Below are 21,802 nucleotides of genomic sequence, written 5' to 3'. Positions count from 1 at the left end.
GAAGATGGCAGGATCCCCAAAGACACATTGTACAGCGAGCTCGCCACTGGTATCAGACCCACCGGCCGTCCATGTCTCCGTTATAAAGACGTCTGCAAACGCGACATGAAATCGTGTGACATTGATCACAAGTCGTGGGAGTCAGTTGCCAGCATTCGCCAGAGCTGGCGGGCAGCCATAAAGACAGGGCTAAATTGTGGCGAGTCGAAGAGACTTAGTAGTTGGCAGGAAAAAAGACAGAGGCGCAAGGGGAGAGCCAACTGTGCAACAGCCCCAACAAACAAATTTCTCTGCAGCACCTGTGGAAGAGCCTGTCACTCCAGAATTGGCCTTTATAGCCACTCCAGGCGCTGCTTCACAAACCACTGACCACCTCCAGGCGCATATCCATTGTCTCTCGAGATAAGGAGGCCCAAAAGAAAGAAAAAAAAAAGACTCTACAATCTACAAGATGCACTGCAGCAATGCACCAAGGCTCCTTAGACAGCACCTTCCAAACCCGTGACCTCTACCAACTAGAAGGACAAGGGCAGCAAATGCATGGGAACACCACCACCTGCAAGTTTCCCTCCAAGTCACATACCATCCTGACTTGGAACTATATTGCCGTTCCTTCACTGTCGCTGGGTCAAAATCCTGGAACTCCCTTCCTAACAGCACTGTGGGTATACCTACCCTAAATGGACTGCAGCGGTTCATGAAGGCAGCTCACCACCACCTTCTCAAGGGCAATTAGGGATGGGCAATAAATGCTGGCCTGGCCAGCGACACCCACATCCCATGAATGAATTTTAAAAAATGAGTTCCCATTGTGCACTCACCTTCTCCAACCTGACAAGGTGCAGACACTGTGTGGAACCCATCTGCTGTTGCGAAAGAAGGAATCCAGGGTTAAAAAGGCTCTTATTTGCCTTCTTAATTGGCTCACTTGCTTTCCCGCCAGACCCAAGGGGTTCCCCACTGGACTCAGAACCTACCTCGGGGAAAGCCGGAAAAGGGTGGGATGACGTTGGGATCCTGACCCGATGTCAATTTCAGAGGGATTTAACTCCCTGCAGGCACCAAAACCGCCTCCACTTGGCTGGGAAAATTCCACCCAATGGATTTAACGGGTACTGCTGTGATGAAATTAAAAACAAGAAATGCTGGAAATACTCAGCAAGTCTGGCAACATCTGTGGAGAGATAAGCAGAGTTAATGTTTCAGGTCAGTGGCCCTTCTTCAGAAGGGTTAACTCTGCTTCTCTCTCCACAGATGCTGCCAGACCTGCTGAGTATTTCCAGCATTCCTTGTTTTTAATTTCAGATTTCCAGCATCTGCAGTATTTTGCTTTTATTTCACTGCTGTGATGAACTGCTTGAGATAACTGAGCAACTCCAATTTTTGTTCTTATATCCTGATAAATGACCTCATTTTGCACAGTGCTTCAGCACATTTTAATCATGCAGGTTGTCTAACATTGTCTAATTGAGAAAGCTAGATCTGTTTCACTATCAGTCACTGGACATGCAGGGAAGCTTGAAAACTTGTTTGGTTCAACAGCAAGGCTAGTCAAAACAATTGAAACTATGGGAATGCTCAACAGCCAGATCAGTAACCAAACTCTTCCAATGGTTCATTGGTTAAGTATGCCAATGAAGTGACATTTGGGCTATAACAGGGCAAGAACATCACACTTCAGTCCTTTGTCTTTGCTGAGCTAGTTGACTTCGGCTGAGATAGTGGTAACCATACTATGAAGGGCTCTCAAGTTTTTGGGGGTTAGGGTTGGAGCTATTGTGAACAGTACCAGTCATCAAATTACAGTTAAGATATCCTGGTTTTGGGAGAGGGCACAGAGAAGGGCAGCTAAATGAATACCAAGGATTAGATTGGAGGCAGCAGCGGCGGAAGCTGATAAATCAGAGTGGGGGAAAAGTGGACCTGTTTGGAGGCAGCAGTAATGGTGATGCTTGATAAATCAGAGTGAGGGAAGAGCATGGACCTTCCATGGTGTTTTCCAAAAAAAGCAAGGCGTGATATCAGAGGACAGCAGATAGGTCAGTGAGTTTTAAGGCTTTTTTTCTCCATATGACGGCAGTGGTTTAAACTAGGACTGGGAAACTATAAAGTGCTGTATTAAATTTACAGCTTAGCTTAATTCATAAAATTTCAATCAGGATAAGTACAATAGCGCAGAGCAGGTCTAGAAGCATTCATTAAAATTCATAGTTTATACAAGATACTAACTAGTTTATAAAAGAGGGAATAGAGATATTATCTTAGATCATGGATCAGCAGCTCAGACCTGTTGCTTGCAATTCCTGCTTCATGTAGGAACTTCAGGACACTTCATGTGTCTTGGCGGATCACATGTGTAGTAAGTGTCTCCAGCTGTTTGAGCTCGAACTCAGGATTTTTGAGCTTGAGGGGCAGCTGGTGTCACTGTGGAGCATCAGGGAGGCTGAAAATTTCCTGATTGTACATTCCAGGCCAGGCAGTAAGAGTTCAGGATAGTAGATGGGTGGCCATCCGGAAGAGTAGGAAGAGGCAGGAAGTGCAGGAGTTTTTGAGGTGTGTGCCACTTTCAAACCAGTACTTAGCACTGGAGACTGCTGGGAGTGAAGATACCTTAAAGATGTGCAGTCCAGACGATGGCACCAATAGACAAGGAACTGCACAGGACGGAACAGCAAAGAGTAGCAATGCAGTCGTTATAGGAGATTTCATAATTAGGTGGACAACAGGCATTTCTGTAACTGTCATCGTGAGTCCTGCATGGAGTGTGGCCTCCCTGGTGCCAAGGTAAAGGACATCACAAAGAGGGTGCAGAATATTCTGCAGGGGGAAGGAAGTGAGCCAGAAGATGTGGTACACATCAGTACCAACTGTTGTGATAGTGTATTTGTTAGTATGTTAAATATAATCATTTAAATATATGTTTATGTTAATATATATGTTATCACAGGAAGTGATGCAATATCATGTGGTTCCGTTCTCCTGCACAGTCAATTACCACATGTAAGCTGAAGCAACAAGTCTCCATTAAAACTCTGTGCTCAATCTTTATGCTTGCCCTTCAGCTTCGTTTGTATTAATACAGAAAGAGATAATGCAACACCAACAACATAGAGAGAGCAGGTATTGAGGTCCTATTGCCAGATTTTCAGAAGCTAGGGAGGAAGTTAAAAAGTAGGACCTTGAAGGTAGTAATCTCTGTATTACTCCCAGTGCCATGCATGAGCGAGATTAGAGATAGGGAGGATCAATGTGTGGCTTGAGGCTTGCTGCAGGAGGGAGGGCTTCAGATTCTAGGGACATTAGGACCAGTTCTGAGGCAGAAGGCACCCGTTCAAAAGGGACGGTTTGCATCTCAATAGGACTGGGACCAATGTTCTCACAGGGAGGTTCACTAGCGTGGTTGGGAGTAGTTCAAACTAAATTGGCAGGGGGATGGGAACCAACATATAGCAGTAGAAAAGAGGAATAAGGTGCATAAAGGAGTGAGAGTGTTCGATAGTGCTAGAGGAGTAAGTGGTACCACATTAGATAGGAGCAGACTAAGAAGGACTGCGAGGAATAAAAAGACAGGTTTACAATGCATGACAATGCATTTACAATGCATGAACACACAAAAGTGTGAATAAAGTTGTTTAGCTAAGACCACAAAGCCATGCTGAAATATGATGTAGTGGCAATTATGGAAATGTGGCTTACAAAGGGCGAGGACTAGCTGGTTAATATTCATGGTTACAAAGGGCTGAATTTTACCACTTAGGGGCCTCAATTGGCCTCTGGCCTTCCCAACCAAAAGCAAACTGAGGCCCTTATGTGGCCAATTAATGGCATAAGGGCCTCTTCGCATCGTCGCTGGTATATTATCAAAGGCGGGGGTGGTCCTTCACCACGTGGGGAGGCCGCCCAATAAAGGATTACAGCCTCTGTGGGCTCAGGTTGGGAGCGGCCCACCTGATCGGGCATCCTGGGCCCACGGAGGTCTCCCCCCACCCGCCACCCCGAGGCATGGCCGCCCTGCTGAAAGAAACGCCCCTGCCCTCACAACTACTCCCCCCTCTCCCCACCTCGACAGGGTCTGTCTGACTGACCACAGCAAGCCTGCCCCACTCACCTGTCTTCTGCTGCCTCCTTCGTGGCTGCTGCTCTGGGCCTCCTGCTGTACCAAGAATGGCCACCACTCCATGTGGCACTGCTGGAATGCTGAGTTGATTGGCCCAAAGTATTCGGAAAAGACAGGGAAGGAAAAAATGGAGGTGGGGTAGCAGTACTCATTAGGGAAGTCATTGTAGCCTTGGAAAGGGAGGATGTCGTGGAGGCGGCAAAGACAGAATCCATTTGGTTAGAGTTGAGAAGCATAAATGGTATGATCACACTACTGCGGGTATTCTATAGGCCTCCAAATAGTGGGAGAGAGATAGAGGAGTAAATCTGCAGGGAAATCACAGAGATGTGAAAGAACTATAAGATGGTGATAGTGGGAGCCTTTAGTTACCCAAATATAGATTGGGATAATGTTAGAGTAAATGGTAAGGAGAGGGAGGAATTTCTGAAATGCGTTCAGGAGAACCTCCTTGACTAGTATGTTCTCAGTCCAACTAAACAGGAGGCTTTGCTGGATCTGGTGCTGGGGAATGAGGTGGGCTAAGTGGACCAAGTGTCTGTGGGAGAACACTTGGGTAAAAGTGATCATTGTATCATAAAAGTTTAGATTAGTAATGGAGAAGAACGAGGAACAATCTAAAGTAGAACTTCTAAATTGGAAGACGGCTAACTTCAATTGGATGAGAGGGGATCTAGCCAGGGTAAAATGGAAACAAAGATTGACAGGAAAATCAAACGGAATGATGGGTAATCTTTAAAGAGATGTTTCAGGTGTAGGTTTGGTTCATTCCAACAAGGGCGAAAGGGAAAGGAACTATAGCCAGGGCTCCTTGGATGATGAGGGAGATAGAGAATCTGATTAAATAAAAAAAGGGTGTATGATGGATGTCAGGTGAATTCTTCAAGCCAGAATCAGGCTAAATACCATAAGTTGAGAGGGGCAGTGAAGAGGAAAATAAGACTTGAAAAGTGAGAATATGAGAATAGAATGGCAGTTGACATAAAAGGGAACCCAAGAATCTTCTACCAGCATGTAAATAGTAAGTGGGTAGTAAGAAGTGGGGTGTGGGGCCTACAATGGACAAAGCAGGTTATATATGTTTAGAGGTGCAAGGCAAGGCTAGAATACATAATGAGTACCTTGTATCGGTGTTTACTAAGGAAGAGGATGCTAACAAAATATCAGTAGAAGCAGAGATAACAGATGGTGTGAAAATTGATAGGCAGGAAGTACTGGAAAGACTCGCTGTGCTTAGAGTGGATAAGTCGCCTGGTCCAGATGGCTTGCATCCCAGATTGCTAAAGAAATTGGGAGTGAATATAGTGGAAGGGCTTGCCATAATCTTCCATAGATAGGAGGATTGGAGAGTGGCAAATGTGACACCCTTATTCAAGAAAGGGTGTAAAGACATTCCTAGTAACTACAGGCTGGTCAGTTTAACACCAATGATGGGTAAGGTTTTAGAAACAATAATCAGGGAAAAAAAATCAACAGGTACTTTGAGAAGTTTGAGTTAATTAAGGAAAGCCAGCATGGATTTTTAACAGACAGATCCCGCTTGGCTAATCTAATTGAATTTTTTGATGAAGGAACAGAGAAGGTTGATGAAGGGAATGCAATGGATGTTGTCTAGATGGATTTTAAGAAAGTGTTTGACAAAGTACCACATAAAAGGCTGTTTAACAAAATTGAGGCTAATGGAATGGGAGGGACAGTGTCAGCTTGGATAAAAAAATTGGCTTAAGGACAGAAAACAGCAAGTCATAGTAAATGGTTGTTTTTCAGACTGGAGGATGGTAGACAGTGGTCTTCCCCAAGGGTCAGTGCTAGGACCACTGCTTTATTGATATTTATAAATGAATTAGATCTTGGAATACAGAGTAAAATTTCAAAATTTGCTGATGATACCAAACTTGGAGATGTGACAAACAGTGAGAATGATACCAATCGACTGCAGCAGGACATATATAGGCTAGCAGCATGGGCAGACAGGTGGCAGATGGAATTGAATACAGACAAGTGTGAGGTGATGCATTTTGGCAGAAGGGATAGGGGGAGGCAATATAGACTAAATAGCACAGTTTTAAAGAGTGTACAGGGATGGATGGACTTGGGAATTCATGTGCATAGATCTTTGAAGGTGGCAGGACATATTGAGAGAGTGGTTAGCAAAGCATATAGGATCTTGAGCTTCATAAATAGAGGTATTGAGTACAAAAGCAGGGAAGTTATGTTGAACCTGTATAGAGCTCTAGTTAGGCCATAACCAGAGTACTGCGTCCAGTTCTGGTCACCACATTTTAGGAAGGATGTGAAGATCCTTGAGACAGTGCAGAGCAGATTTAGCAGAATGGCTCCAGGGATGGGGGATTTTAGCTACAAGGTTAGGTTGGACAATCTGGGGTTGTTCTCCTTGGAGCAAAGGAGGTTAAAGGGAGACTTGATGGAGGTATACAAGATTATGACAGTTTTAGATAAGGTAGACAAAGAGAAGCTGCTCCCATTAGCTGATGGTATAAAGAATGGGGGAACAGATTTAAGGTTTTGGGCAAGAAATGCAGGGGGGGATGAAGGGAAGAACTTGTATACGCAGTGAGTGGTAATAACCTGGAACCCGCTGCCTATGATTTGTGCACTATCTGCTTGGTCCAGCAATTTTCTCAACAGATTTTGCAGAATCTGGGAGACACAAACTGTTAATTTACAAGAATGTTGTCAGGGCTTCAAAATTGCAGCTATGAGGAAAGATTGGATCGGCTAGGGTTGTTTTCCTTAGAACAGAGGAGGCTGAGGGGTGACTTAATTGAGGTCTACAAAATTATGAGGGGCCTAGATAGGGTTGATAGGAAGAACCTGTTTCCCCTCTCGGAGAGGTCAATTATCAGGGGGCACAGATTTAAGGTGATTGGTAGAAGGATTAGAGGGGACATGAGAAAAAACTTTTTCACCCAGAGACTGGTGGGTGTCTGGAATTCACTGCCCGGATTGGTGGTGGAGGCAGAAACCTTCAACTCATTTAAAAGGTACCTGGACATGCACCTGAAGTGCTGTAACCTGCAAGGCTACAGACCAGGTGCTGGAAGGTGAGAATAGATTGGGCGGCTAGTTTTCTTTCAGCTGGCACAGACTCGACAGGCTGAATGACCTCTTTCTGTGCCATAACTTTTCTATGGTTCTTCTATGGTTCTATGATGGTGGTGGAAGTGGAGATGATGAATGATTTCAAAAGGAAATTGGATGGGACTTAATGGAAATAAACTTGCAGGGCTATGCGGATTGACCGGGGCAATGGGACCGATTGGATTGCTCTACAGAGAGCTGGCATGGACTTGATGTACCGAATGGCCTCCTTCTCTGTCGTAATGACTCTATGACTTTATGACTAGTCAACTGGGCTATAAGGAGATGGTCAGAAAATTGGGAATGTTTACATTGGCGGCTCAAGGGAACCATATTAAGGTTTTAAGGGGTGTGGATAAACTGAACCATAATAAATTGCTTGGTACAATACAAACTCTTCAGCCAAGAGGCTGAATTTTTGAACTTTTATTTTTGAGTTGCAAGCATGGAGTTGATAAGACCAGCTGCTGGGTTTCACTGGTGAACATCAAGGTGAAGACTATCCAGAATCAACATTTTCTAAATGTTTTGCCATCTTCACTGGCCTTTCTGAAGCACCCACTGTTAGTGGGTATTTCAACAACAGGAGTGCTACTCAGGCTCTCCAGCTACATTCTGGCCAGGTACCCTAATTTACATAATTTAGGGAGCTTGCATGAGGATTTGGTACAGTGTGTATGTCTGCTCCCAACATACTGTCCAGCTATGTTTTGGTGCAGTGAGTGCCTTGGATAACTTGTAAATCTCTGTCTCTGCTCCCAATAATACTGAGCACCTGCCCACCATAATTGAGGCTTATGCATCCATTTATTTTTTTTATTTATTTTTATTTATAGATACAGCACTGAAACAGGCCCTTTGGCCCACCGTTGTCTGTACCAATAACCACCCATTTATAATAATCCTACATTAACCCCATATTCCCTACCACATCCTCACCACCTACCTACACTAGGGGCAATTTACAATGGCCAATTTACCTATCAACCTGCAAGGGAGGAAACTGGAGCACCTGGCGGAAACCTACGCAGCCATAGGGAGAACTTGCAAACTCCACACAGGCAGTACCCAGAACTGAACCCGGGTCACTGGAGCTGTGATGCTGCGGTGCTAACCACTGCGCCACTGTTCCGCCCATTTAGTTCCCAAAAGAACAGATGCAGCATGATCGAATTTCTAGTTCAGCACTTCTTAAAAATACAGAGAAGCAAGGTCAATTTTCTAATCGTGCATTCTTAGTGTGGAACCTTGCCTGCCATGAGTGTATATGGGGAAACGGTCGCTCCTTCACCTATTTTCTGTCCATTAGAAGTATAACGGAAAATTGTGAGTGATTTCTTGACAAGCGGTCCCGGCAAGAGAGACTCCATGTTGGGAGTGCGCATTCAGAAAATTTACCTTAAGAATTTCATTGTCACATTGAAAGGCATGGAGCAGTTTCAGATGCATTCATCCAGCCATTGCACTGAATGAGCAACAAGGATGTGAGTTTTGAAGTATGCCCGGAAATGCAAAGTGGAATCTAGGGCTACCTGCACGTACTGTCTGGATGAGTGAAATATTGCCTTTGAAACATATCACCAGCTTTATTTTTTAAACTTTTAAATAGAAAATACTTAACTTTATAGAAAGCAAAATCTGTTGATATCTATAAAGAAAGAACTTTCATTTATATAGCGTCTTCCATGGCCTTGGACATCGCAAAGTGCTTTCGAGCCAAAAACGTTTTTTTTTTGAAGTCCAACCACTGTTCTAATGTGGCAATTTACACACAGCAAGATCACACAAACAGAAATCCTGGGTGACCAGCAGATCCTTCGCCTTCATGAAGATACTTTTATCACCAACCTGGCAATTAATTAATAAGATTCTTACTGGTGAAGGAAAATGGTTAATACTTGCTGTTTTTCCTTTGAGAAGGCTTTCACATTATTCCAATTACAAATCCAATTAATGCAAAAAATTTAAATTGTAATTTACTTAAATTTTTCATTACTTCAGTAAACTGGCAAATTAGTTCCACATCTTCCATTTTCCCCAAGTGTAGTGCATTCAGAAGTATTTTCTGTATTAACTATAATTAACACAGTGGCGCAGTGGTTAGCACCGCAGCCTCACAGCTCCAGCGACCCGGGTTCAATTCTGGGTACTGCCTGTGTGGAGTTTGCAAGTTCTCCCTGTGTCTGCGTGGGTTTCCTCCGGGTGCTCCGGTTTCCTCCCACATGCCAAAGACTTGCAGGTTGATAGGTAAATTGGCCATTATAAATAGCCCCTAGTATAGGTAGGTGGTAGGGAAAATATAGGGACAGGTGGGGATGTGGTAGGAATATGGGATTAGTGTAGGATTAGTATAAATGGGTGGTTGATGGTCGGCACAGACTCGGTGGGCCGAAGGGCCTGTTTCAGTGCTGTATCTCTCTAAAAAAAAACAGAATGTGCTTGAGCTAGTTGAGAATTAATTTGTGTTTGTGTGATTGATCTCACAGTTTTGTTTCCGGTGCAAATGATGGTTGGGCTGGGAAGTTGGAAAAACTTGGTTCAGCTATGACATTGCCAATTCACCTTTGCTAATAAGAAACAATTTTGCAATGACACTAAAATAATTATAAAAAATACACAGATTAAATAACCAAGTTAAAAAGATAAAATCTGCTGGCAACTAACCCCCCAAAAAACAAACCATCCCAAAAAGCTAAAACAGCAAGAAAACTTGCTTTGAGTATAAATTAAAATCTTCAGATATCTAATCCGTGCATCTATTTGTTGCAGCAGCAATTCTTAGCTCAGTAATTGTAGTCCATTCACTGTCACACAATTTTTATTCCCTTCTGATTGAGGAAATGGCTGGATTTCTATTCCACTGACTGCAAGACTCCAGCTCCATTAACTTGCCTGATCTTTGCTAATGGTTGAACAAAAATTAGAAAATAGGTATGTACAGCAATTAAGGAATGCTCAATTTTAATATCAACTCTGCTCTCTCTCGCTTCATCCACCAAACCATTGTATATGTATATTGTATAATATAACCATTAAACATGAATGCTTACTTTTCAGGTCTTCAGAGATGGACAAACACTGAAATCAGCAGCAGAGAGGTGAAATCCCAAACTCTGATGAAGCACAAGCATTCCCACAGCAAACATTAATAGAGCATCTATGGAATATGTGGGAATCTAGAGATACGATAAACTGCATCTGTATGGAAAAAACAAAATATCCAGGCAACTAAGACCCCCATCTTAGAGATCTACTCAATGAGAACAACTCTCTAGGAATGTGTCAACAACCCTATAAAAGACCAACACAACCAAAACACAAGACCAGCACCCCATGTCTAAACCACATCATGGAGCAATCCCAATTTGGGATGCCTGCCTCCTTTTGAGGACGAGAGGTGATGAGGTAAAAATTAGGCCACACTAGGCTTGTGTCTTCAAATATTAGAATTTCTGGGTGAAGGGAAGAATAAGGGAGGTAAGGAGTTCCCTTTTGAGGATCTGGAAAAGAATGACAGAGCGGAAGATGGTATGGTAAGTCTTCAATCTGACACAGTGTGGATGCAGGGAGATGAAAGAATGTGCAAGATGGTATGTTTAAAGCTTAGGGAAAACAAGAGAGACAACACTCAAAGGAGGAATGGCCAAAATATTAATAAAATAGATTTTTTAAATGTTGCAAAGAGAAATGTATGTTGAAGATTAGGGGTGCAAGAAGGTGTCAGCTGTGCTCAGTTGGCACTCTCGCCTCTGAGTCAGAAGCTTGGGGGTTCAAGTCCCACTTCAGGACTTGATCAAAAAAAATATAGGCTGACACTTCAGTATCATATTGAGTAAATGCTGCACTGATGGAGATACCATATTTTGGATGAGATGTTAAACTGAGGCCCCACCTGCACTCTTAGGTGGATGTAAAAGATGGCACTGTTTCGAAGAACAGCAATGGAGTTACCCCAAGTGTCCTGGCCAATCTTTATGCCTCAGTCAACATCACACAAAAAATTAGATTATCTGGTCATTATTACATAGTTGTTGGTGGTAGCTTGCTGTGTGCAAATTGTTTGCCATGTTTCCTAAATTACAATAGTGACCACACTACAAAAGTACTTCATTGGCTGTAAAGCTTTGAGATGTCCAGTGGTTGTCAAAGGCAATATATAATTTCAAGTGTTTCTTTTTTCTTTTTATTAATCATCAGACACCAAGCTTTCTTTTGTATCATGTCAAGAAGTGCGAGAAAGGTGTTAATAGCCTCTTGGCTACGGGGATGATATTCAAGTTTAAGATGAGTTAGGGCTCTATAGCAAACTTAGAATTGTTAATGGGAACAGTTGTATGTGGATTTCAATGTGAAACTGAACATCTTTGAGACATTTTAGCAATGGATTTATGTGGGTTCCATTTGAGCTCAGAGGAGATACTCAAAAACAATAAGAGGAAACAAGTATTCTCCCATTGAATTAGATGCAACTATGAATTAAACCTGAGTCATAAATAGGCAGAAATTGCAAGATAGTTATGGATGAGGAAGGCTATTTGGCCGATCTTCAATCATCCACCCAGTGAGAGACCCTAAAATGACCCAATTATAGCATTCATTTTTTTTCTTAAATGATTCTTGAGAATTTTTGTCTCTACCATTCTATTTGGAAGCTCATTCCACACATTGAAACCCTAATTATTAAGACAAGTATTCCCCTCAGGGCCAATGAAAAAATGAAACATAGTCCAACTTCCATGGTGCTATTGTACTGTTTTAAAATGGGCCCACATATAGCAGAAAGCTTTTACTTTGTTTTATTTTTTGTGTTTATTGTACTTAACAGCCCAGAGGCAAATAAACACTAATTTTAAGCATTAGGAATTTTGCCATTCAATTGATATTGTTGTCTACACTTCAAGAAGTAATTAATTGGCTGTACAACACTTTGGGACACCTCAACCTTGTTACGGGCGCTATATAAATGCAAGTCTTTCTTTCTAATGTTGAAAGAAGTGGAGTAATAGTACATAAGTTTTACCACTCAGTGTTAGTTTATTGGTCCAAAGTTCCTCAAATGACAAATTCCCAGTCTAGGCATCAGAGGAAGGGTACTGGACATTTCCCCATAATGAGACGAGAAAGACTGGCAATCAACTTCCCATGGACAAGTCTGGTAAATACTGTGAGTGTTTTCTTACATAACAACAGTCACTGTATTTCAAAACCTGTGATACAGTTTGAGTCGATTGATGTGATACAGTACCATATAAATGCGAGTATTATTATTATATTATTTATTTGGATTGCTGTCAGGCACCTTCAAGTAGCCAATAATGGAGTAATGTTGCCAGGAGTTGGGAAACTGGTCTCTTATCCAGCCTTTTAGTCAGGGAAGGCTCAAAGGAACCAAAAAGAGAAGGAAAACACATTTTAAAAATGGGTCGAAGGAAAAGAAAAGAGTAAACTGTAAAATTATTGCTTAGAAGAGCTAATTTAACAACAATCTTCTGCTGATTTTCTAGAGGCTTGCTTTGTAGCAGGCTTGTTTCAGTTAACTGCAGGGTACCTGCAGCTGAAGTAGTTATATCATAATCCTTCCATCTAGTTCACTGCTTTATAAATACGGCTACAAACATAACAACAAAAAGAAGCATCTGTAAGAAGATAGATTCTCTTCACGGCCAATAGCAACCAATGAATCACTGTAAGTTTAGTCAGTAATACATTGTTTATTATATCAGAAATGAAGTTGGAATTGGATAAATCCACATCCATTTAGTTCTTAAAACTTTTCCTGTGACCTTTATGTTCAACAAGCTGATGTATTGTAGTGCTGGATCCCAGTGTCGGCATCAAACACTCAGGCCAAGTATAGCACAGCCAGATACAGAGTAAAATTTCCTCTACTGTCTCAAAAAAAAACCTGAACCCTCAAACTCAGAAGAGTACCCCACTGTAACAGCAGTGTGGCATTTTTCAACTTCTCACACCACTCATCCACTGGCTATCTTAGAACAAAATTGCCAATTTAATGCAAATTATGCTGGCTTTGAACACAGCTCCTCCTCCATCCATACATAAGCAAGACATCTTCCATATTCCTGAATTGATTCAAATTTCATGAAACACAGGCTAATTTGGTGTTGAGAGGGGATAATGTTGTACTTGATGAAATCCTTTAAACCTCAAAAATATGCTTGCTGACTCTACTTCAACCATTCTGCCCAATGGTTCTCCTTCCACCCCATATTTTGTACGTTTTATTTTCCTTTTATATTTTTCAGCCTGTTCCCATGCGGTATTGCACATTCCCCCCCCTACCTGCCAAAACTTGGATACACCCTTGGTTAAAAACTATGAATGAGACAAATCAACAGAAACATGGGCATAAGATTCATATTCTTACACCAATGCCAATACTACAATAAGGAGTTGAGAAATTCATCCAGCTGCAGTAACTTTGTGTATACCAAAGGTGTGAATTATGGAGAAAATTAGATAGGGGTGTAAGTACATAACCTGTATTATACCATACATGCTACATTAATTAATCAAAGAGATACATTTTGATTGGCAGCAGATAGCAGATTCAGCAAGGTATACTGATTAATATCTTCACATTAATGAGTATGCTCCACATGAGACTAACTCTTTTAGATTTCTCACATAGTATTTTCCTTTATTAGTTCAGAAAATAGTACAGATGGTGTTAACCACCATGTCTCCATTTGCTTACTGTTTGGAATCGAATGTTTAGTTTAGTTTAGTTTAGAGATACAGCACTGAAACAGGCCCTTCGGCCCACCGAGTCTGTGCCGACCATCAACCACCCATTTATACTAATCCTACATTAAATCCATGTTCCTACCACATCCCCACCTGTCCCTATATTTCCCTACCACCTACCTATACTAGGGGCAATTTATAATGGCCAATTTATCTATCAACCTGCAAGTCTTTGGCATGTGGGAGGAAACCGGAGCACCCGGAGGAAACCCACGCAGACACAGGGAGAACTTGCAAACTCCACACAGGCAGTACCCGGAATTGAACCCGGGTCGCTGGAGCTGTGAGGCTGCGGTGCTAACCAATGCGCCACTGTGCCGCCCAAATGTGACATTTGTAGTCATGCATCTGCATTTGAGATTCAGCGCATCCTTCCTATTATTTAACAAGATTATTCCAGTTCCATTTTATTTGCATACCTGCGCAGGTGGCTGTTGTACATATCCTTGTGGTGGCTGTAGCACTTGCTGAGACATGGGCTGTCCAGATCCAGTAAAACTTCCTGGGGGAAGCTGTTGACTTGGTGATGCCATGATGTAGCTTGTTTGTTGCGGGGGCTGAGGCAAGATTGGTGATGGATAGACAGAACCAGAAGGTTGCTCAGGGGCATCTCCTGATGACTGTCGACTTAAGCTCATCTGGTTAAACTGGGAAGCCAAGTCTTCTCTCTATAATGCAGACAATAAAAAAATAGTGAATAATACATCTGAGTGTAATAATAAAAGAAAAAATTTTGACAACAAATGTCTTGCATGCAACACAAGCATCAACACAAAGACACTACAAGACAGAACACACGTTCGTAGTAAATCATGCTCTGTTTGGCTCCATGTCAAGGTTAGTAACTACTATGAAAACATAACAATGAAAAAAGTTCTGAATTTAGTAACTAATCTTCCAAGCCAAATTGTGGCCTGACCTGACGTTTATACAAACACTCTTCCATCAAGGGTCTCTGGATAGTGACTAGAGGAGGATACCATGATTGATTTGCTCTTCTTTAACCCAGAAGCACTAAGGCCAACTGTAATGCCCTTACCACTGCCTCGGCTGTGATTGACTAGAGTACCAAAGAGCTTTTAACTCTGTATGAATAGTCTACGCACTGGACAAACCCACAAAGGTAGATCTTGACTTTCTGTCATAGATTAAAGTGAGTGATGGTGGGTTGGCAGCCCATTTTACTTCTCTCTCGATTTTTATTTCTACTTAAGTCAATGGAAATATAAATTGGGAGAGACGTATGGCAGGCTGTTTACTCACTATTGCCTGTTTTTACACTATTGTACAAAGTCAAAATCATGTGGGGAGCACATGTCTAATTTTTAAATTTGATGTCAAGTCCATTTCATTGAACTCAAACTTTTCAGCTGATAGGTATACAAGGAAATGGAACAGGGTCTTCTATACATAATTAGTAACTAGAGCAATTTGTAAAATCAATTGCTTAAAAAAATTAAAATGTCACAAATTTCCAATTTCTACCATCACAGCAGTATGAAGCACAACAATTCAGTGAATGTGCACGGATTGTGAAAAATATATACCTCATTTTACCAGCATGGAAGTTTTTTTGAAAGTGAGAATCACTGTAAATATCATTTTTGTGCTTCAACCTCAACACAGAGTCAAACAAGTTTCTCACACACACTGTACAAATATTTCAGCAAGTAATACAGATTTACCCTCAGCCATGAACTGCCAACTACAGTTAATGCAGTGAACAATCACCACTGAAAGTGAAGCAAAGCACACAAAAACATACTGCAGTTACATTTATACACATGTTGCAAATGTTAGAATTACTGTGTAAAAGGGATAAAATGAAACTGATTAAGTACCACAGGAAACTGCTGCGTTGGTGAAACTGGCAGTAGATGTTGGGGAGGGTAAGAAACCGTTGGATACTGGACAGACTGGGAAGAAGGCTGCATAGCCTGCACAGGCTGGGAAGAGAATTAATCACCAAAGTCAGATATAGAAGATACAATTCAGATATACAAAGAATAGAAAATGAAAGGAAGCAAGATATCACAAATGGTAGTTAAGATATTGAGAAGTGATAGCTCTTTGTATTTATTAGTAGACATTATTATACATGCAACATATGTTAACAAGTCATCAAGCAATCTGGTTGCTATTTAATGACAGAGAAAAATTCTGTAGTTTGATTTATAGCTAAAAAACCTGAAGAGATTAAAGAAGAAAAATGGCACAAAAAAAACCTGGTTCAAAATATTTAATTTTATTTGAATTTGGTTCGGATGGAGTAGTGCAGTAAACAAACTAGGCCCTGAATCATCACCGACAACCAAACAAATGTTATTCTGGTGTGCATAAGCAATTCAGTGTAGAAATTCGCTTCTGGTGGTGGCACAAAGCACTCACAGAAGCTGTCAGCCCAACAATACTGCTATTTGAATTTGGGATAAATTTTTAAATGAAAAAAATGTCAGGAACAATTTAGCAGGTTACTTTTAAGAAAGTAGAAGGTTGTCTAATATACAGAACAAACAAACAAACAAAATGTGTTAATAACTGAGCCCACTTGGGAATATATGATTTTTGTTTTAAAGGTATTATGAGAATATTGTATTGGACAGTAAAATTCCTCCAAAGCTCCTGAATGATATAGAATGGTAATTAATGGGATGCCCTACTGAGGATAGAGTCAGGAAAATCACACCACCAAATGGGAATTGGAAAAATCACCTGGGTGCAATCCAACAAAAGGTTTTCCCAGTAAGCCACAAGAGTGGCAAGTGGGGAGCCAGGCGATAGTTTCGTATCATGTGAGGGTGGGTGTGTTTGAGCCCCTGTACAAGGGATTGTATTGTATTATATTATCCCATCCAAGCCACACACCATCCTGACTTGGAACTATATCGCCATTCCTTGACTGTTGCTGGGTCAAAACCCTGGAACTTTCTTCCTAACAGAACTGCAGATGTACCGACCCCACATGGACTGCCGCGGTTCAAGAAGGCAGCTCACCACCACCTTCTCGAGGGCAATTAGGGCTGGGCAATAAATGCTGGCCTAGCCAGTGGCGCCCACAACCCATGAATGAACAAAAAAAAGGATAAAGACAGTCCCATGGCATACATGGTTCAGCTACTATAGGAAGTTAAATGGATTAGTGATAGTTCAGACTAGGATGATATTGTACCATGATGTGCATCACAAGGGGGTGCCTGTAATAATAAATTGAGTTGAATCGGGAGATCATAAAAGAACTTTGGGAAAGGACCAACAACACCAACATTAGCAGAATCAGAACTCAAACCATTGTCTTAATATAATGCAGAATATCCCAGAAAGCCAGAACATTCCAGTGAAAGTCAGGAAAGTATAGATGAGTAAATTAATAGCTTTCTCTTGGAGGTGTTTGTATCCTTGCCTATGAACTTTTTAAGAGAATTGCATTTGATAGTTTGGCCACTACCCGTGACATCGGAACCATGCAGGAGAGATAAGCAAAGGTCTTCAGGCAGTCAATCCTACTTTGGTCTTTTGACCAAGATCACCTGAAATTCTAAGAATGGATGGAACATGTGGCATGATATTTGGATATGGTATGAGTGTGCAGATGTGATTTGCTACACGTGAAGCATGGTGACCTTGCACTAAATAACAGGTCTCAAACATGCTCAGTTACTCGACAACAGCAAAACATGAAATGGTTAAAGTGGCCAGTAGAGTGAGACAACATTTTAAATCATCAATGCATTGACACATACTCCATAGACAAACGGACTTAAAACAATCAAGATATTGGCAATGGTCAGAAGGGGTAAAATTAAAGCAAAAGGGATACAAAATTTAGATAGGGATAATTAAGGGCTAGGGAGAAATAACACTTAGTAAGAACTATTCACAAGATGGATAGGGGTAAAGCTAGAGCTGGAGAGTCTTTTACGTTCAAGATTTATTGAGGATATGGTGAAGTGTAGCTTTCTGTATGATGCATTATGAATTTTTTGTATCATAATCAGTTACCTGAATTGTATGTACTTATGTGCTAATAACTTAGAATTAGCAGCACTCCTGCAAAAAGATAAGGAATATCATTGAGTGAGGTGATCTACAGGTGGGGAGTGCCAATCTATACACCTGTTAGCAATAGCTAGTTAGTAAGGGGCTGATTATGAGAAGTCAATAAGGATATTTACTTCTCAAATATATTCACTAGCTGCCTATAAGGATAAGGGCTTAATTAGGAACTGTATCTGTTAGAATACTGCAAATGAGTTAAAAGAACAATTACACCAGTATGTGACTCGGTGTGGCTATAATTAATTGTAGGCACTTAATATTGCATACAACGGTAGGAATAGCTAAGTTGTATGCTTGATGAATATTGTTACAGCATGTTGCTATAGTGGTGCTTGTAAATAATGCATTTAGATCCAACTTGCTGAAATTTGTCATTAGTTTGGTCATAACATTCTACCCCTGCTTGGAACATTTAGTAAAGCTTAAAGGGATATTAACCGATCTGGAACAAAGATTACTACAATCAGAACATAACAGTATCAAGCCCACCACTGATGGGAAAATCTGAAAAGAAATAACTGTTAGACGTGTCATAGTATGTCATGTCACACTAGACACTTCAGAGGGAAATGTAGGACAAAAAAAAAAGACATTTTAAAACAAGTTCAGGGCAAAACAAGCTTGGCCATATTCCTCGTCTTTTTTTTATCAATTCCTTCATGGAATGTGGATGTCGCTGGCAAGGCCAGCATTTGTTACCCATTTCTAATTGCCCTCGAAAACTGAGTGGTTGTCTAGGACATTTAGGAAGGCAATTAAGAGTCACTGCTGTGGATCTGGAGTCACAAGCAGACCAGACCAGGTAAGGATGGCAGATTTCCTTCCCTAAAGGCCATTAGTAAACCAGATGGGTTTTTTATGACAATCAATGATAATTTCATGGCACCAATTCCAGATTTTTAAAAACTGATTAATTGAATTTAAATTACACCAGCTGCTGTGGTGGGATTTGAACCTGTCTCCCCAGGGCATTAGCATGGGCCTCTGGACTACTAGCTCAGTGATATTACCATCACCCTACCATCTCCCCCCTCATGCCCTGCAACAAAATGAACTGGACTGAAAACAAAATCTCTGGTGCAAGGTTCAGTCTGTCAAAAATAAACCCACTGGACTTGCTGAGCTGAGAGATTAAAAAACAAATACTATGAGGAAAAACAACAAGAGATAGTGCAGGCAAGTGAGAGACACTGGTGTTTTGAATTTATGAACACTAGGCCTTGGAAAGACAGTACAACTTAGATAAAATGAGCACTGTGTTCCAGCAAAATACAAACATCTTTTTCTGGAAGATTGTCTGGAAGGGGCTTCACATTATGGAAAATTACTGGAGAAAGTGAAAGAGAAATAGACAGCTTTCTGGTCGGATTCAAACCATATAGTTAAACAAAGGGCACAGAATATAATTAGTTATTGCACTTTTAAAAGAAGCTTCATAGGATGGTGTGGCCTGTCAATATAGTAAACGAACCCCATCCCTTTACAAAGGGTATAAAATGTTAAACACATTGAAGATCTTTGCTGCAGTCTTGAGACACCAGCACTGTCAAGGGAAGGAGGAACCCAATCGCGTTTTGGAAGCCTGACCGAGCATCGGAAGTAGAGTCTGCAATCAACGGGACCTGGCCACTTCAGGATATTGTTGAAGCATTCATTTTCTGGGATTAGAGTAACAAGGCAGTTTTGCTTTTTTTATTATTTTCTTTTCTCTTTTCTCAACCTGTTAAATCTGTAATCATTTTAATTTTCCTGTAATCGTGGTGTTAAGACCAAGGCGGGAGTAATGCTCTGTTAATTCAGTCCCACTACTCCGCAGGTCATAGCATATCAAAAAAGCTTCCCACCTACTGAAGAATAACCAAATTAAACACTTTATTTGTCCCCCAGAATAAAGCAAACCAAACAGGTTTCTTTAAACAACAACTTTAACTATATATTAGAAAAGTAATAATAGATCTTAACTATTAACAAGATAAATCTATATATATGGAAAAACTGTTTATTTCCTTAGCCCTCATGCACGCACACATACATTAAAAAAATACAGTTAACCGGGGAAAAGGATTTTTGGTTTACAGCTGTTTCTTAGGAATTAAAAAGGAAAAAAAAAGATTGCATTTATCACATTTTGGTAGGATGTTTTTAGTACGGTGATGTGTCCCAGGGTCGAATAGTCAGATGCCACTCGAAATCTCTCCAGGCGAGGTTGATGAACAGTCTGTGATGGGTAGGTGTTCAAGGCAATTTGTCTGCAGCAGGCATCACACAGGTCTTTCAGCAAAGGGTGTAGCAACAAGTCTGCTTGGGTTTTTAAAGCAGCAGTCTAGCAGTAGAAGCTTTCTGTAGGTTCCAGGGTTTCCCAAAACACAGGAGGCAACAGGAACCACTCTGGATGCAGGAATTCTTCAGAGACTGGAGGCAATAGGAATCTGCCACCTTTCAAATGTAAGGTTTCTTCTCAAAAGATGTAGGATTCCTTTAGAGAGAGAGGTAACATTTTTCTGGGTCTTCCTCTCTTGCTCCAGGCAGGTCAAAGCAAAGATTTCAAAATCCTGCTCTTTGTCCAACTAACTGTTTTTAAAAGTGTCCAAAGTAAAAAAAAACCTTCTTGAGCCAATCATATGACCAGTGTGTCTCCTCTGTCATGCAAAGGTCAAAACTCCTTGCTGTTTCCTTGAAACTGCTTGCTTCCCCTGTTTTTGCATACAAAGTCAACATCCAAAATTTCCAGCTATTTGCAGGTGTCCAAGTCTACTGAAAATCCTTTTTCAGTTTTATAAAGCACACAGAAGTTTAAAATTTTAGTACAAAAATAAAACCTTTTGTAACAGTGGGTACAGATAAATTAATCCTATTGAGCATAACAATCTTTTGAATGAGTCATCAATTTGTTCTCTTGTAATTTGCGGGTCAAAACGAGCTATAAGTAGAGTCATAGAGTTAGACAGCACAGAAACAGGCCCTTCGGCCCATCGTGTCGGTGCTGGCCATCAAGCACCTAACTATTCTAATCCCATTTTCCAGCACTTGGCCCATAGCGTTTCAAGTGCTCCTCTAAATACTTCTTAAATGTTGTGAGGGTTCCTGTCTCTACCACCTCTTCAGGCAGTGTGTTCCAGATTCCAAACACCCTCTGGGTGAAAATTGTTTTCCTCAAATCCACTCTAAACCTCCTGCACCTTACCTTAAATCAATGCCCCCTGATTATTGACCCCTCCGCTAAGGGAAAAAGTTTCTTCCTATCCAACCTATCAATGCCCCTCTTAATTTTGTATACCTCAATCATATCTCCCCTCAGCCTTCTCTGTGTTTTTTCTCTGAGTGTTTTTAAAAAACCAAAAGTGCTACAGCTTCCAGAGTTGCTTAAATTTGGTGAAGTCGACTGGGAGTGCTGCTGCATGTGGAGAAGGTCTTGCTTCTGACTTCAAGGGTTCTGCTCAGATCACTTGTTCCCAGTCATGGATGCTGCAGTTACCACGCCACCCTTGACCTGGAGCTTGAGAGATGAAGCAGGTCCAGCACATAAGAGGACAAGCTGCTCACGGAGGGAGGACAAGGAAGGGGAGAAGGTATCTCAGCAGGATGCTTTATCCACCTGGAGTCTTCTGGGAGCATCTCTCTTACCTCAGCCTAAGAAAGGAGCAGCGTGTGCATCATCTGCATTTTATGAAGGAGCTGCTCACAGAACTCTGCTGCCTCTTGCCACCAGACCTCACAGCAGGGCAAGGATGGTGTTGCCAGTGGCTGTGAAGGTGACTA

At 41.3% G+C, this 21,802-nt stretch overlaps 1 protein-coding gene across 3 annotated transcripts in view; it reads right to left on the bottom strand.

The window, feature by feature from the left end:
- LOC137369635 (cAMP-regulated phosphoprotein 21-like) overlaps window positions 1–21,802 on the bottom strand; it is a 758,358-nt gene that overhangs the window by 117,895 nt on the left and 618,661 nt on the right. For all 3 annotated transcript variants that reach the window (XM_068030966.1, XM_068030967.1, XM_068030968.1), the window contains one exon: window positions 14,407–14,655. In XM_068030966.1, coding sequence (XP_067887067.1) covers window positions 14,407–14,655 — 249 coding nt within the window. The remainder of the gene's footprint in view (window positions 1–14,406; window positions 14,656–21,802) is intronic.

Source organism: Heterodontus francisci, chromosome 5 (genome assembly GCF_036365525.1).
Source record: "Heterodontus francisci isolate sHetFra1 chromosome 5, sHetFra1.hap1, whole genome shotgun sequence".
NCBI classification, from domain to species: Eukaryota; Metazoa; Chordata; class Chondrichthyes; order Heterodontiformes; family Heterodontidae; genus Heterodontus; species Heterodontus francisci.
Note: the sequence above shows the minus strand (reverse complement) of the source record. Positions and strands in the feature narration are given on the sequence as shown.